The sequence below is a fragment of the Ammodytes marinus genome (assembly GCF_949987685.1).
Source record: "Ammodytes marinus genome assembly, chromosome: 11".
Lineage (NCBI taxonomy): Eukaryota > Metazoa > Chordata > Actinopteri > Uranoscopiformes > Ammodytidae > Ammodytes > Ammodytes marinus.
The window spans coordinates 3377599-3394309 of record NC_137215.1 but is presented as its reverse complement, the minus strand read 5'-3'; the positions used below and the strand labels follow the sequence as shown (position 1 = coordinate 3394309).

The following is a 16711-nucleotide window of genomic DNA, read 5'->3' as shown; positions in this document are numbered from 1 at the left end:
GTGCGTGTCTTTGTGTGGGAGTGTGTGTGTGTGTGTTTGTATGTGTATCTTTATGTGCCTGCGTGTCTGCTCTGTGTGTGTCTGTGTGTGTGTGTGTGTACGTATGTGTGTGTCTTTTTTTGCTTGCGTGTGTGTCTTTGCGTGTGTGTGTGTGTGTGTACGTATGTGTGTGTCTTTTTTTGCTTGCGTGTGTGTCTTTGCGCGTGTGTGTGTGTGTGTGTACGTATGTGTGTGTCTTTTTGTGTGTGTGTGTGTGTGTGTGAAAGTCAGTGAACCAATGAAACGTTCCGGTATCGTCATTGTGTCAAACCTAATCCCGCTGGCTGCCGTCCAACTTCTGTTCATAGAAAAGAAAAGAAAAGAAAAGAGATGTTGAATGAACGTCAACAAAGAACCCACTCAGATTACTGACGAACATAAGTCACTTTTTCCGATGTAGCACTATGACTGTATAACTGTGCTACACCTTAAAGCTATAGTGTGTAACTTTTTCATCTAAAATACGTACACACACACACAAAGACACTCACACACACACACACACACACACTCATACAAAGACACACACACACACACACACACACACAAAAGGACACACACACGCACACACAAAGACACACACACACACAGACACATGTATAAAGCTATAGTGCGTAACTTTTTCATCTAAAATGAATGTCGGTTACATTCAAGCCATCACAGTTGATTAAGCCTGATCAGCTCCACAAAACTCTCTCAGAAGTATTTCTCAGTATGGCAGCGTTTACAAATCCCAAGAAATGTTTCGGTTGTTGATTCTACTGCTAAGAAGAAAAAAACCTGGACGTACAGCAGAAGGTATAAAATCCATGCGCCATCACTGAAGGCTTTACCTCATGTAGATGCACCGACAGTGTTGTTGTAATTACTCAGAAATCCTCATGGGGGGCGACAGAAGTTGCGCACAATAGCTTTAAACATATTTGCCCTGGTCTGACAAATGTAAATCACCCCTTCTGATTCAGGTCAGATATGATTAACTGTGTCCAGTCTGGAATAACATTGTAGCCTGAATTAAAGGCCTTGTTATTAAAGGAATACTTCACCCATACAATCGGCGTTCTATCATTATAAAATCGCTATTATGATATAATGAATGAGGTTTTTCTTCCCTCAGTCTTCCCACAGTCTTCCCTTGGCCCAGCTGTCCTGTTAATCCTAACCCTACATTTTACCATGCGTGATGTCACTCATGGGAAAATGTAGGGTTAGACAGTGAGACCGTAAAACACTCTTTCTGCCTTTTCTCAGGCTAGGATGAACCGATTTCTAAACTTTTTGCACATTTATACTACATAGGATCTCAGAGTTCAATACACCTTCATATTCCCACCGGTGAAGTAGGTCTTTAACTCAGTAACTCACCGACTTGAGAAACTGTATTTCGGAGCTTAAAGCCTCTCTGAGAAGCTCCAGCTCTCCTTCTTTATGCATCTCTATCTCCTTCTTCAGCCTGGGGACACATGGACACAAAGTCAGTCAGTCAGTCAGTGGGTTTCCATGGGACAGCCAGAAAGGATTAAAGGAATACTTCACCCATACGGAACCAGCGTTCTATCATTATAAAATCACTATTATAATATAATGAATGAGGTTTTTCTTCCCTCAGTCTTCCCTCAGTCTTCCCTTGGCCCAGCTGTCCTGTTAATCCTGACCCTTACTGTGATGTCACAAGAAGGAAACTGTAGGGTTAGACAGTGAGACCATAAAACACTCTTTCTGCCTTTTCTCAGGCTAGGATGATCCGATTTTTAATTTTTTTTTGCACATTTATACTAAATAGGATCTCCGAGTTCAATACACCTTCATATTCCAAGCGGTGAAGTAGGCCTTTAAGCCATATACCGATTTTGCCACTCGAATGGACCGCGTCACTTGTCTGAGTATACACGGCCTTAGATATCCGATTCCCTGTATAGATGCAGAGAGAATCAATGCCGACTATGAACGAGTTATCTAGGTGTTCTTATCCGACTTCTCTTGTCCGTTATTGTGCCGATTTGTGTGCGAAGTTGATCGGATAAAGGTGTTGAGATGCAGTTTAAAAGTCCTGTTGAAGTCTTATTCGTTTAGTTATCCGATTATAAGTCTGCATGTAACCGCACTGACTGGAAAACTGGTGGCGAAAAAAAATCAGCTTTAGAGGTCTTTTCTTTGTATCATTATACCTGCCTGTCTTTTAGGGTTTAGGTCTGGAGACATGCTTGGCCAGTCCATCACCTTTACCCTCAGCTTCTTTAGCAAGCCAGTGGTCGTTTGGAGGGGTGTTTGGGGTCGTTATCATGTTGCAGTACTGCCCTGCGGCCCGGTTTACGAAGGGAGGGGATCATCTTCTGCTTCAGTATGGCACAGTACATGTTCGCATTCAATGAACTGTAGTTCCCCAGTCATTTAGCCCCAGACCATGACACTCCAACCACCATGCTTGACTCTAGGCAATACACACTTGTCTTTGTACTCCTCACCTGGTTGCCGCCCCAGACACTTGACACCATCTGAACCAAATAAATGTATCTTGGTCTCATCAGACCACAGGACATGGTTGCAGTGATCTCGTTTCTGACTATAATTCGACGTAATGTCAAATTCCAATTCCATATTCCATATTCCAAATTCATTACCCCCAAAATGAAAAAAAAAAAAAAAAAAAAAAAAAATCTTGGTCACAAAAAAATGTCTTTGTTTTATTTACATTTTATATCACGTAGTTATTGTCTTACATTTTGATTTTATTTCATAGTTAAAATAAAACATAAAAATGGACTACACTACGGTGGTATCCAAATACAGGACTGAGCGTTTTTAATATCTGCGTTTTTAATATTAAATTTTTCTGCAGAGCCACGACATCTTCAAATGAGCCTTCACCAATAATGTAGCGGTAATATATCAAGCAAGAAAAAAAAATCACACACACACACACACACACTACCAACCCCACACAAAGACACACACACACACACACACACACTACCAACCCCACACACAGTCACACACAAAAAAATATATAATACAAAAAAAACGACATACACACACACATAGACACAGAGACGGACACAGAGACAGACTCTCTCACACACACACACACACACACACACACACCAAAATCACCCATCCCTTGTGAATATCCCAGGTATCTTTTCTGTGTTGCGTGACAGTGAACAATCTCCCCCGGCAGCAGCCTTTCTGTTTTGCACACTAAACACTTTTTAAACGACTGTGGCACTCACTCAAACTGACGTGCTTTCAATTCCCAACAATCAATGAGCGTGGAGTTAAATATGCGTTTTTAAAAGAGGGGAGAGAGAGGATTGATGGTTTCAGTTTGAGCTGGGGATGGACGGAAAAACACACACACACACATAAACGGACACACACACACACGGAGAAACGAACGAACACACACACACAGGAAAATGGACACACACACACACACACACACAGACGGACACGGACGCAGGCATGCACTCACACACAACCACACACACACAACCACACACACACAAACGGACATGCACACACATACACACACATGTAAGCATACAAACACATGCACACAAACACACACACACACACACACACACACACACACACTCTCCCTGCTACCGGTCTTAAATCATGCGTGTCGGTAGCATGTCCCATCCGTGCGCGAGCCTCATTTAACATAGCAGCTACTTAATATCCCCACCGGGCTTATTAGCTTTTCCAGGAAGTGCTGAGGAAGGGTTAGTGTGTGTGTGTGTGTGTGTGTGTGTGTGTGTGTGTGTGTGTGTGTGTGTGTGTGAGGGAGGGAGAGGGAGGAAGGGGGGGGCTTAAAGGCAAGATAATATGAAGCGGAAGTTTAGGAAATGGTGTAATAAATAAGGATGAGCAGAACACATATATGGAAGGAAAAGATTAAGTGCCGATTTTGCCGATATGCCTTTAAAGGTGTAGTCAGTGATTCTGGAGAACGCTTGTTGTCAAAATCACTCTCAAAAACTCAAAATCTGTGAATATTTCCTCATGATCTGCTACCTGTCCATACTGTGTGTGCACTGAAATAAATAAAAATCCAGTGTTAATACACAGCCAAGGCTCTGTTAACGGGCATGTTGCTAGATATGGTGGCCCCCTTTGTTTACATACCAGTGAACAATTCCATGTTACTGAAGCAAAATAGACTAAAATCTCAAAATTGACCAGCGCTTGAAATTATTATATTTTTGCTGCATTGTCTCGCCTTAACAGAAAGTTTAAATACATAAATACAATAACATTAGAAGTGTTACGTCCCCTAAGTGGGCTAGGGTTAAGGGGAGTTACATAGTACTAGGGCTGCAACTAACGATTATTTTGATAATCGATTAATCTTTCGATTATTTTCTCGATTAATCGAATATTAATCGATTAGTGTTTTGGTCCGTAAAATGTCAGAAAATGGTGAAAAATGTTGATCAATTTTCCAAAGCCCATGTTGACGTCCTCAAATGTATTGTTATGTCCAAAACACACAGATATTTCAGTTTACTGTCATAATAGGATTAAAGAAACCAGAAAATATTCACTTTTGAGAAGCTGAAATCAGAGAATTTGGACATTTTTTATAAAAAAAATACTCGAAGCGATTAATCGATTATCAAAATAGTTGCAGATTATTTTAATAATGGATTAATCGTTGCAGCTCTACATAGTACCAGATCAAAGAACAGGCCAACACAACAAACAAAATGTATTGTATAGTAGAAACAGAAAAGGATAATTCTAAAGGTAAAGAACAGTACATGGGCTCATCCTCCCTAGCAACAACTAAAGAGGAGAAAAAGGGGGAATAAATACAATAACAAAAACATCATCTTGAGTTATTGAGGTTCGTCCCTTCACATCCGTGTTACTGTAGAAAACACATTACCTAAAGCAGCAGCATCAGCAGTAACAATGGCCCTTCCTGTGTGTTTATGTGTGTGTCTGTGTGTGTGTGTGTGTGTGTGTGTGTGTGTGTGTGTGTGTATGTGTGTGTGTGTGTGTGTGTGTGTGTGTGTGTGTGTGTGTGTGTGTGTGTGTGTGTGTGTGTGTGTGTGTGTGTGTGTGTGTCTTCCTTCCTGTAACACTATTGATCTTCGGTCTTTAATCAAATAAAGGAATTCTCTTTGTGGAGAACCAAGGTGGACGGCGCTCCACTGACAGGCAGGTTCCAATGACTGTTTCATATCTTACTGTGATGAGCACACACTTTAACTGTGTTCGAAAAGCCCTGCTAACGTCATATTTATACTAAAAGCCCTACTAACGTCCTACTCATACTAACGTCCTACTCATACTAAAAGCCCTGCTAACGTCCTATTTATACTATAAGCCCTACTAACATCCTACTCATACTAAAAGCCCTACTAACGTCCTACTCACACTGAAAGCCCTACTATCATCTTACTCATACTGAAAGCCCTGCTAACGTCATATTTATACTGAAAGCCCTACTAACGTCCTACTCATACTAAAGCCCTACTAACGTCCTACTCATACTAAAAGCCCTACTAACGTCCTACTCATACTAAAAGCCCTTCTAACGTCCTACTCATACTAAAAGCCCTACTAACGTCCTACTCATACTAAAAGCCCTACTAACGTCCTACTCATACTAAAAGCCCTACTAACGTCCTAGTCATACTGAAAGCCCTGCTAACGTCCTACTCATACTAAAGCCCTACTAACGTCCTACTCATACTAAAAGCCCTACCAACGTCCTACTCATACTGAAAGCCCTACTAACGTCCAACTCATACTAAAAGCCCTACTAACGTCCTAGTCATACTGAAAGCCCTGCTAACGTCCTACTCATACTAAAAGCCCTACTACCGTCCAACTCATACTAAAAGCCCTACTAACGTCCTACTCATACTAAAAGCCCTTCTAATGTCCTACTCATACTAATTTTGATGTCAATTTAAGTATGTTGTGGTTGTGTATCAGAGTTTGTGTAGGCGAGAAATGCCCAGATGAGTACTTAGTTCCAGGAAGATTTTGTGTATGGATCGAGAGGATACTTTTCCCGTTTGGAGAATTTTCAGAAGCTACGGTGGCCTTCAAGGACAAGAAGCTATAGTTACTAAAGATGGCTTCATCCACCACTGCCTCAAGTCTTTCCACAATATCAAGTGATGAGGTGAAGATGTATTTAGTTATCTATTCTTTTATCAATTTTAACTGATGGTCTCGTTTGCTGTTACATTTGCTTAATGACCATCAGAGTAAAAATTAGACTGTTTCAGAAATATTTAAAAGTTCCTCGAAGATGTTTGAATAGCAATGTCTGACTTGACGATTAACTGGAATATCAACAAAAAAAAATAAAATAAAAAGGAATCCTGCACACTAGTCAATCCACCGTGTAGTCTGGGAAATATGAATACATTTAATTAAAATAAGTTGTTGAATGCTCATCAAAATTAAATCAAATCAAATCAGTTTTATTTGTATAGCCCAAAATCACAAATAGACATTTGCCTCAGTGGTCTTTACATTTCATACAATATGATACAATATGACACCCTGCCCTTACACCCTTAGCTCGGTTGAGAAAAAACTCCCAGTAAAAAACCCTTTACCGGGATTAAAAAATTTGAAGAAATCTCAGGGAGAGTCGACAAAGTAAGGGATCCCTCTCCCAGGACGGACATGCTGCAATAGATGTCATAAGTAGAGAAAAATCACAAAGGAATTTGATCATCTCTGAGTTTATGAGGCTATGAAAAGTTGATAATTCTTCTTTATAATTGTACTAAAAAACTTATAGAAAAAAATGCTTTGAAGAAATTAGTGGGAAAAATATAAAAATATAACTAAAACAGATGCTTTCTATATACAGTAGATCATCACACACACACACACACACACACACACACACACACACACACACACACACACACACACACACACACACACACACACACACACACACACACACACACACACACACACACACACACACACACACACACACACACACACACACACACACACACACACACACACACACACACACACACACACACACACACACACACACAGGAGAGTCACTGACTGCTTTGAAAGACACAGAAGCTAAATGAACAATGTGTCCCAAGTGATTGTCACAATGTCACAGCTAACGTGTCAAAGCATAATGAGACATCTGGGCCCCATATAGATTCATACAGCTCAAGTTATAATATAAAGTTAATTTCAAAGTTAAAGGTGGGACACACACACACACAGGGACTAGGGATGACCATGGTTAACCTGTTAACCGTTAAGAAGGTCTTTAACCGGTTAATACTAAAGGTTAAACGGTTAAAAAAAATCAAAAAATCACCTTAATTTCTCTCAAATCCGGACTCTTATTTTGATATCGCTGAACCGGACGTAAGAAAGTGAACTGTGTCAAAATGCATTTACATGGGGCGCTCCGGTGGCGTAGTGGATAGAGCGCGTTCGAATCCGACCCGTGGACCTTTACTGCATGTCATCCCCCCTCTCTCTCTCTGTCTGTCTCCCCCATTTCAACTCTGTACTGTCTAATAAAGCTTGAAAATGCCAAAAAAAAATGCATTTAAATTGGCTACTGGTCCCTGAATTGTTTTTAATTGAATATGCCGGTCCTTGGAACAAAGAAGGTCGGGAGCCCTGCTATAATGCTTCAGGTATTTCACTATAAATAGGCTACATTAAATCCTAACGGTTAACCGGTTAATAACCGTTAATTCCTGTTGGTAACTGGTTAAAGAAAGAGTTATAAATGGCCATCCCTAACTGGGACACATGAGGACCTAAATATAAAGTTCCCTGTAAGCTGAAATACAGAAGTGTTAACAATTATGTTTTCGCACGTTCAGTTTGTGACAGTCTCTATTTATACAAAGGTTTCGTCAAAGAGCCAAAGCAAGTAAGTATTGCCGTATTGCCATATTTTATATGTGGAGTACACACAGACACGCATGCGCACACCACACACACAAACACACACACACACACACACACAGACAGACAGACACACACACACACACACAGACAGACAGACACAAACACACACACATAGACAGACAAAAAGATAGAAAGACAGACACAGACAGACAGACAGACAGACAGACAGACACTCACTCACTCACTCACTCACACACACACACACACACACGTTAATACAAATATTTTAGGGCGTGGCTCAGGGGTTATGGCTGGAATTCCCAATACTGTATATGTAATTCAATGTACATACATTTCAATTTTTATTTATGTAAATGTATTGTATTAAATGTTGTACATATCTCAACTCAAAGCTAAAAGCAAGTCAGTCAGTGCTGCTATCCATCTCAAACTAAATTGTTTCTATTAATGGAATTATATGTAATATCAATTTACCGCTCATTCAGTTTGTGACACATACACACACACACACACACACACACACACACACACACACACACACACACACACACACACACACACACACACACACACACACACACACACACAATCTACCCTGACCCCACACACACACCTACCTCTTATCATTAAGAGCCTCTTATATTTAAACAAATATTTTTTCAAATAGTTCGACATATAAAAGTTTAAAAAAAATTCAGTTAAACATGATGTATGTGTATAAAGAATGTGTATTTTATTGGTCTAGAATTCGCTGTATAAGCATTCTGTGTAAAGGCTTAACTCTACACACACACACACACACACACACACACACACACACTTACACACACACACACACACACACACACACACACACACACACACACACACACACACACACACACACACACACACACACACACACACACACACACACACACACACACACACACACACACTTTACAAAGCTTCCGTGCATCAATCACATTAGCTTCCTGTTGACTAAATGAAATACACTTCAGATCAAAGGCTTAATTAAGCCAAATGGTCTTAATGTTAATGTTATTTACACTTTGGAGAGTTGGACTGGAGCAGGGGCGTCAGCTCACCCAATACCATACAGGGGCACAATAGGGCACCAAAAAAAAATGCGAGCGCGCGAGCCAAAAAAATTTTGGGCAATTATTTATTTAAAAAAAGCATGGGCACAGATAATTAATGCAAGCACGCGAGCAAATATTTTATAGCACTTATTTATTATCATAAAGCGTATCTTCATTAAATATCTGTCAGCAAACATGAACTTGAAAACTGAAAACTTGAAATGTGCAACTGTAAAAGGAAAAACAAAAAAACACCTCTACATACATACATGTCTGTGTTTATCATTTCTATTTCAGACCATCCTATGATGGTGTGATGGTGATGATCCTATGAGGTGTGTATATCATGGCCAGAAAGATAGGGGAGCTGTTCATTTTTTTAACAGTAAACGGTAGCGCCTCTGCTTCATTTTTGCGAAGCTGTCGATCAATTGTGACTGGCTTAATTTGGAGAGTTCTCCTCGCTCAACCGACATGATGGCAAGATGATGAAGCCTATCTTGCCCCATTGTGCTCCTCAACCAAGTGTGAAGGCGTCTCAGTACGCTGAATGTCCTTTCACAACTGCAGCTGTTAGACATTCTATGCTTCCAGAGGATAAAAATGTAACGCTTACGGCCCCCACACACATCCTACCTCTACTGCACGTCTACCTCGCGTCTGCGTCTGACTTTTTGTCACAGAAATCAACGTAGAGCGAGCACACATCCAACCTCAGACGCACTGCTGAGGCGCGTCGGAGGCAGGTCTGCAGCGACGCTCCCCTTCACCTCAGGAGGCTCGCCTATTTTTTTCTGAGAGCAGCGCGTCTCTCTCGCGTCTCTGTGCTTTAACTGATAGAGAAATACTCTGCTGACAGTCATACCAGCAGCATTCACTCTAGTTACACGTTTACCCGGTGTGTTTATTTCAAAATAAAATATCCCTCAGTCGTATACGCGAATAATCCCTTTATTTCACGATTTAATTGTGCAATCAAAATCCGAGGGATTTAAAACCTAATTTTCAATTAGTTCTGGCATTTCATTTTTGGATAAATGACACATATAGAGATCCAATATAGTGAAGAAATAAAAAAGATCATGATGAGCGCAACAGTTTTCCGTTGCTCTATCTGTGTCTACGGCCTTCTTCTTCCCCGACCACACCCCCCTCTCTCTCTCCCGTATAAATCAGTAAAGTGATTTTTGATACTCTGCTGAGAGTCATATTGACTTCATACTGGCAGCTTTCGCTGTAGTTTCACCATTTCCTGGTGTGTCCCCTTCAAAATAAAACTTACAACAAGCGAAAATATGGCTTTTTTTTTTTTTTTTAATGGCAATGGGGCGAACGGATTACTATCCAGACTCAATATAAATCATATGCATCATAGATGACATGAAATAACTTCATTTTTAATGGGAATTATCTATGAAAACTCTATGTAGAAAGATAGGGCTTTTAGAAGCAGCGCTGCTGCAGCAGCAGCAGCTGCTGAGACGATGTGTGTCCGAGAAAAGTCCGAGAGAGGCAGCAGTAAGGTAAGGCGACGCGCTCCAGAGGTAGACGCAGGATGTGTGTGGAGGCCGTTACTGTTTACTTCACTTCACGCCGGCCGGAGTGAATGGTCGCTGACGCTGTGCTGGACAGGTTCAAAAAGTCGATATCAAGGAGAATGATTCTCTCCTCAGTGTGTGCATTCGTCACGTACATTTCATTGCAGCGGCCGGCCAATGAGGGGGGCACCATGCATATAGGCCTATTTTAAGAAAAAAAAATGCAAGCATGCATTCTGTAGATTGCCAGATGAGTCAGACTTAAAAAAAAAAAATTAAAGGTATAAATAAATTAATTAATTAAAAAATCAGTGCCCCAGGCATACCCAGGCACCGCAGATCCACAACGGGGCACGTGCCCCGATGAAAAGGGTCTGCCGACGCCGATGGACTGGAGCCAGCAACAGGATATAAGGGAGGCACGCACGCACACACACACACACAGACACAGGCATGCACACACACACAGAAGCAGGCACGCATACACAGACGCACACACACGCAGACACTAATGCACAGACGCAGAAGCATGCACACACACACACACACACACACACACACACATTCAGATGCAGAGAGACACACACACACACACACATTCAGATGCAGAGAGACACACACACACACACACATTCAGACGTAGAGACACATACACACAGATTCAGGCATGCACACACACACACACACACACACACACACACACACACACACACACACACACACACACACACACACACACACACACACACACACACACACACACACACACACACACACACACACACACACACACACACACACACACACACACACACACACACACACACACACACACACACACACACACACGTCTATTCAGCACTTCTCCCAGGACCTGATCTTAAATAACACCTTCTAGCTAACAGGCCTGCAGACAGCTACATGGTTTTGTGTTGTTGATAACATGACTCTTTTCTTGTCCTTTTTATTGGTGAATTTAGCCCTGGAGGTAGCCTAAACGAATAGCATTAATGCTATAGCCTATTTACAGCAACAGCAGGTGTGTTGTAATACATTGGATTAATTTACACTTGACAGTTAACCCTGCAACCAATAGCAGAGGCATTGGTCATCGCTTGATCGTTTATAATAATAATATTTGATAGAATTTATATGGTGCTTTTTTGGAGGTCATTCAAAGACACTTAACATCATAGAGAATCATACATGTAGAAAAAGAAAACAAAATATAGAAAAAATTAAAATAAGGTTTGGAGTGGAGTCCGGTGTAATTATGCTTTCTTAAAGAGGTCGGGTTTGATCTCATTTTGTGAATATGCTCCTGATCAGGATAGATAGATAGATAGATAGATAGATAGATAGATAGATAGATAGATAGATAGATAGATAGATAGATAGATAGATAGATAGATAGATAGATAGATAGATAGATAGATAGATAGATAGATAGATAGATAGATAGATAGATAGATAGATAGATAGATAGATAGATAGATAGATACACCCTCCCATTTCTTCACATTTTTCTTTATATCTTTCCATGGGACAACACTGAAGAAATGACACTTTGATACAATGTAAAGTAGTCAGTGTACAGCTTGTATAACAGTGTAAATTTACTGTTCCCTCAAAATAACTCGACACACAGCCATTAATGTCTAAACTGCTGGCAACAAAAGTGAGTACACCCCTTAGAAAAAATGTCCAAATTGGGCCCAAAGTGTAAATATTTTGTGTGGCCACCATTATTTTCCAGCACTGCCTTAACCCTCTTGGGCATGTAGTTCACTAGAGCTTCACAGGTTGCAACTGGAACCCTCTTCCACCCATTTATGACAGCATCACAGAGCTGGTGGATATTAAAGACCTTGCGCTCCTCCACCTTCCGTTTGAGGATGCCCCAAAGATGCTCAATAGGGTTTAGGTCTGGAGACATGCTTGGCCAGGCCATAACCTTTACCCTCAGCTTTTTTAGCAAGCCACTGGTCGTCTTGGAGGTGTGTTTGGGGTCGTTATCATGTTGCAATACCACCCTGCGGCCCGGTTTACGAAGGTTGAGTGCACGTGGTCAGCGTCGTACACAGAGGTTGGCTTTGGAAAATAGACGTATGAGTGCTGCCAGCATTGCTGAAGGGCTTGAAGGGGTGGGGGGTCAACATGTCAGTGCTCAGACCATACGCCACACTCTGCATCATACTGTTCTGCATGGCTGTCGTCCCAGAAGGAAACCTCTTCTAAAGATGATGCACAAGAAACCCCACAAAAAGTTTGCTGAAGACAAACAGACTACGGACATGGATTACTGCAACCATGTCCTGTGGTCTGATGAGACCAAAATACATTTATTTGGTTCAGATGGTGTTAAGAGTGTGGAGCGGCAACCAGGTGAGGAGTACAAAGACAAGTGTGTCTTGCCTATAGTCAAGCATGGTGGTTGGAGTGTCATGGTCTGGGGCTGCATGAGTGCTGCTAGCACTGGGGATCTACAGTTCATTGAATCTTAACATGTACTGTGACATACTGAAGCAGAACATGATCCCCTCCCTCCGTAAACTGGGCTGCAGGACAGTACTGCAAAATGATAACGACCCCAAACACACCTCCAAGACGACCAGTGGCTTGCTAAAGAAGCTGAGGGTAAAGGTTATGGACTGGCCAAGCATGTCTCCAGTCTTAAACCCTATTGAGCATCTTTGGGGCATCCTCAAACGGGAGATGGAGGAGCGCAAGGACTCTAATATCCACCAGCTCCTTGATGTCGTCATGAATGGGTAGAAGAGGGTTCCAGTTGCAACCTGTGAATCTCTGGTGAACTCCATGCCCAAGAGGGTTAAGGCAGTGCTGGAAAATAATGATGGCAAAACAAAATATTGACACTTTGGGCCCAATTTGGACATTTTGTCTTAGGGGTGTACTCACTTTTGTTGCCAACAGTTTAGACATTAATGGCTGTGTGTCGAGTTATTTTGAGGGGACAGTAAATTTAAACTGTTATACAAGCTGTACACTGACTACTTGACATTGTATCAAAGTGTCATTTATTCAGTGTTGTCGCATGGAAAGATATAATGAAATATTTGAAGAAATGTTAGGGGTGTACTCACTTTTGTGAGATACTGTAGATGCAGAGGGTGTCATACTGTATGGAATGTAAAGCCCACTGAGGCAAATGTCTATTTGTGATATTGGGCTATACAAATAAAACTGATTTGATTTACTTTTGGCTTTGTACTACTGTGTGTCTGTGTCCGTATAAACAGTACATCATCAAACAGAGGGTCTGTGCCACTCACCTGAGACAGGTGTTGTCACTGAGCGGTCTCTGACTCACAAACACGCTCTCCGCTCTCAGAGATTCTGTCGTTGCTTCAGCTTCAACCAACTGCTGATCCAAGTCTAGAGAGGACAGGGAGGGGGAAAGTAACACTACATCACTTTCCATTTCAACTCTGCGTCTCTCCAAAAAACTGTCTAATAAATAAAAAATAATCTTAAAATAAATAAAAATAATAATGTTACAACTGCACCTGAGTCTACCGAACTATAGTAAGTGACCTGAGATTTGATATTTATTTGTTTAAAATAGTGTAGAAAATGTAACTATGTAGATAAGCAAGGTTATAGCCTGGACCCTATAACATTGTGTGTGTGTGTTTGTCTGTCAGTCACCTTTCTGCATGTTGCTAGCTATGGTGGGACCCCTTTGTTTACATACATTTAGTTTACTATTTAAAAAAGGTACATTGCATATTGATGAAATTATATGTAAATAGTAATCAATTTTATAGCCTGGACCCTATAGCATTGTGTGTGTGTGTGTGTGTGTGTGTGTGTGTGCGTGTGTGTTGTTCACCTTTCTGCATGTTGGCCAGAGCCTGTAGTTTGGTCTGGAGAACTCTCTTCTCCTCCTGCACTGAGCTCATTCTACTGTTCCTGCGACACATCAGCTCCATGTCTGAGTGAGAGGGACAAAGGGTAGATATGGTAAATGGTAAAATGGTAAAATGGTAAATGGATTCCACAATACAGCGCTTTTCCCTGGTTTTTCACAGACTCAAAGCGCTTTACATTGTTTCGTACACATTCACCCATTCACACACACATTCATACACCGATAGCAGCAGCAGCAGCTACCACGCAGGGTGCAAGCTAACTATCGGGAGCAATTTGGGTTTCAATTTCAATGTCTTGCCCAGGGACACTTCCGACATGTGGCGGGGAGACGGGGGATCGAACCTCCGACCCTGCACTCCAGAGGCGACCTCCTTACCCACTTTGCCACTGCCGCCCCGATCATCAGAGGAAAAACTAGACTGTTTCATAAACGTTTAAAAGTTCCTTAAAGGTGGTTTAAATATAATAACTAAATGAAATACAGACAGACTATGTAAAACTCAAACTCTTACATATTTTTATTTTATTGCTGACTATTTTACCACATCAGCTCCCTATCTGAATGAGAGGGACAAAAGACAGATATGATCATCAGAGGAGAAATTAGACTTTTTCATAAACTTTCCCCGAACCCTAAAAGTTCCTCATAAGGGGTTTAAATATTTTTTTACCCTTTCATTTATACAGGTAAATCCTATTGAGACTGGAGACTATTTTTCAAGGGAGACCTGTTCCCATTTACACGTTACCATTCACACACACATTCATACACCGATAGCAGGCTAACTATCGACATTCACACGAGGCAAGGTGGGTGAAGTGTCTTGCCCAAGGACACAACAACTATGACACAAGTGGCAGGGTGGGAATCGAACCGCCAACCCTTTGATCATTGGCCGACCCGCTCCACCACCTGAGCCACAGTCACCCCGTATATAACCTCAATAGCGTGACAACAGTATAATCAACAGCCTTTTCTGACCTTTGTTTACGGCCTCCATCTCCCTCCCTAGGTCCAGTATCTCTGTGTGCGTTTGGCTTAAAGATTAGTAAAGCCTTTGGTGATGGTGCATGGATTTTATACCTTCTGCTGTACGTCCAGGTTTGTTCACAACAGTAGAATTTTACTAAAAAAGTTACGCATTATAGCTTTATCATGGTCCTGTATATCTGTATTATTATTAGTAAAGCCTTCGGTGATGGCACATGGATTTTATACCTTCTGCTGTACGTCCAGGTTTTTTCACAACAGTAGAATCAAAAACTGAAAAAAATGTTGGGCTCTTCTTGGGGAAAGTTACGCACTATAGCTTTTTTTTTTTTGGCATTTTTATGCTTTATTGACAGTGCAGAGAGACAGAGGTGAAATGACATGCAGAGAACAAACCCGGGTCTTCTAGCTGGGCCCGGCCCGGGAGGGGGACGCCTTACCAACTGAGCTAAAGGCGCCCCCACGCACTATAGCTTTAACAGGCTTTTTTCTGACCTTTGTTTACGGCCTCCATCTCCCTGCCTAGGTCCAGTATCTCTGTGTGCGTTTGGCTTAAAGATTAGGTAAAGCCTTTAGTGATGGTGCATGGATTTTATACCTTCTGCTGTATGTCCAGGTTTTTTCAGTAGAATAGACAGTAGAATATAACAGTAGAATTTTACTGGAAAAAGTTACACACTACAGCTTTAACAGGCTTTTTTCTGACCTTTGTTAACAGCCTCCACCTCCCTGCCTAGGTCCTGTATCATTAGCCCCTTTTACACAGCCAGTGAAAGCCGGGAATATGCCGGCCTATCGGCCCTCCCCCCAGCTGTGTAAATGCGACAGTTGCGGAACGAGGGAAGAAAGGTGCGAGTGATCGTTCCGGGAATTTTACTACCTCGGGGGGTAGTAAGATTCCCGACACGATCAGTTCCGCCTCTCTGTTTAAATGCTCCAGCTTGTTGTTGCGGAACAGGGGGGCGTTTGACGTTCCATGGTCTACGTTCTAAACATGCGACCATGTTAGCAGTTGAAGGACGTGTGTTTAACATTAACCACGGCGGCCTGATGTCCCGTAAAAATCACCAAATAAAAGGAACGGTGTATAATCTAGCTGATCATAAGGTCCGTTGCTCAATCCAAACCCCCGCGCTTCATTTTGCAGAGTGTATGAGTCTATTTCTGCCCAGGAGAAGTTGTACAATGGAAAGCTAGGCTAGGCTAAGTAAGGGATAAAGTATAACGAACGGGTCACTTGCTAGAAATAAAGACCGACAAACTGAAGC

General features: G+C 41.6%; 1 protein-coding gene across 1 annotated transcript in view; it reads right to left on the bottom strand.

Annotated features, from left to right (window-relative positions):
* Positions 1–310: 310 nt before the first annotated feature.
* Positions 311–16711, bottom strand: part of LOC307257562 (coiled-coil domain-containing protein 172-like) — a gene marked incomplete at both ends in the record, with an annotated part of 23615 nt that continues 7214 nt past the window's right edge. Inside the window, 4 exons of the mRNA XM_080036823.1 lie at positions 311–337; positions 1405–1492; positions 13852–13954; positions 14412–14513. Of these exons, the coding sequence (XP_079892949.1) occupies positions 311–337; positions 1405–1492; positions 13852–13954; positions 14412–14513 (320 nt within the window). The remainder of the gene's footprint in view (positions 338–1404; positions 1493–13851; positions 13955–14411; positions 14514–16711) is intronic.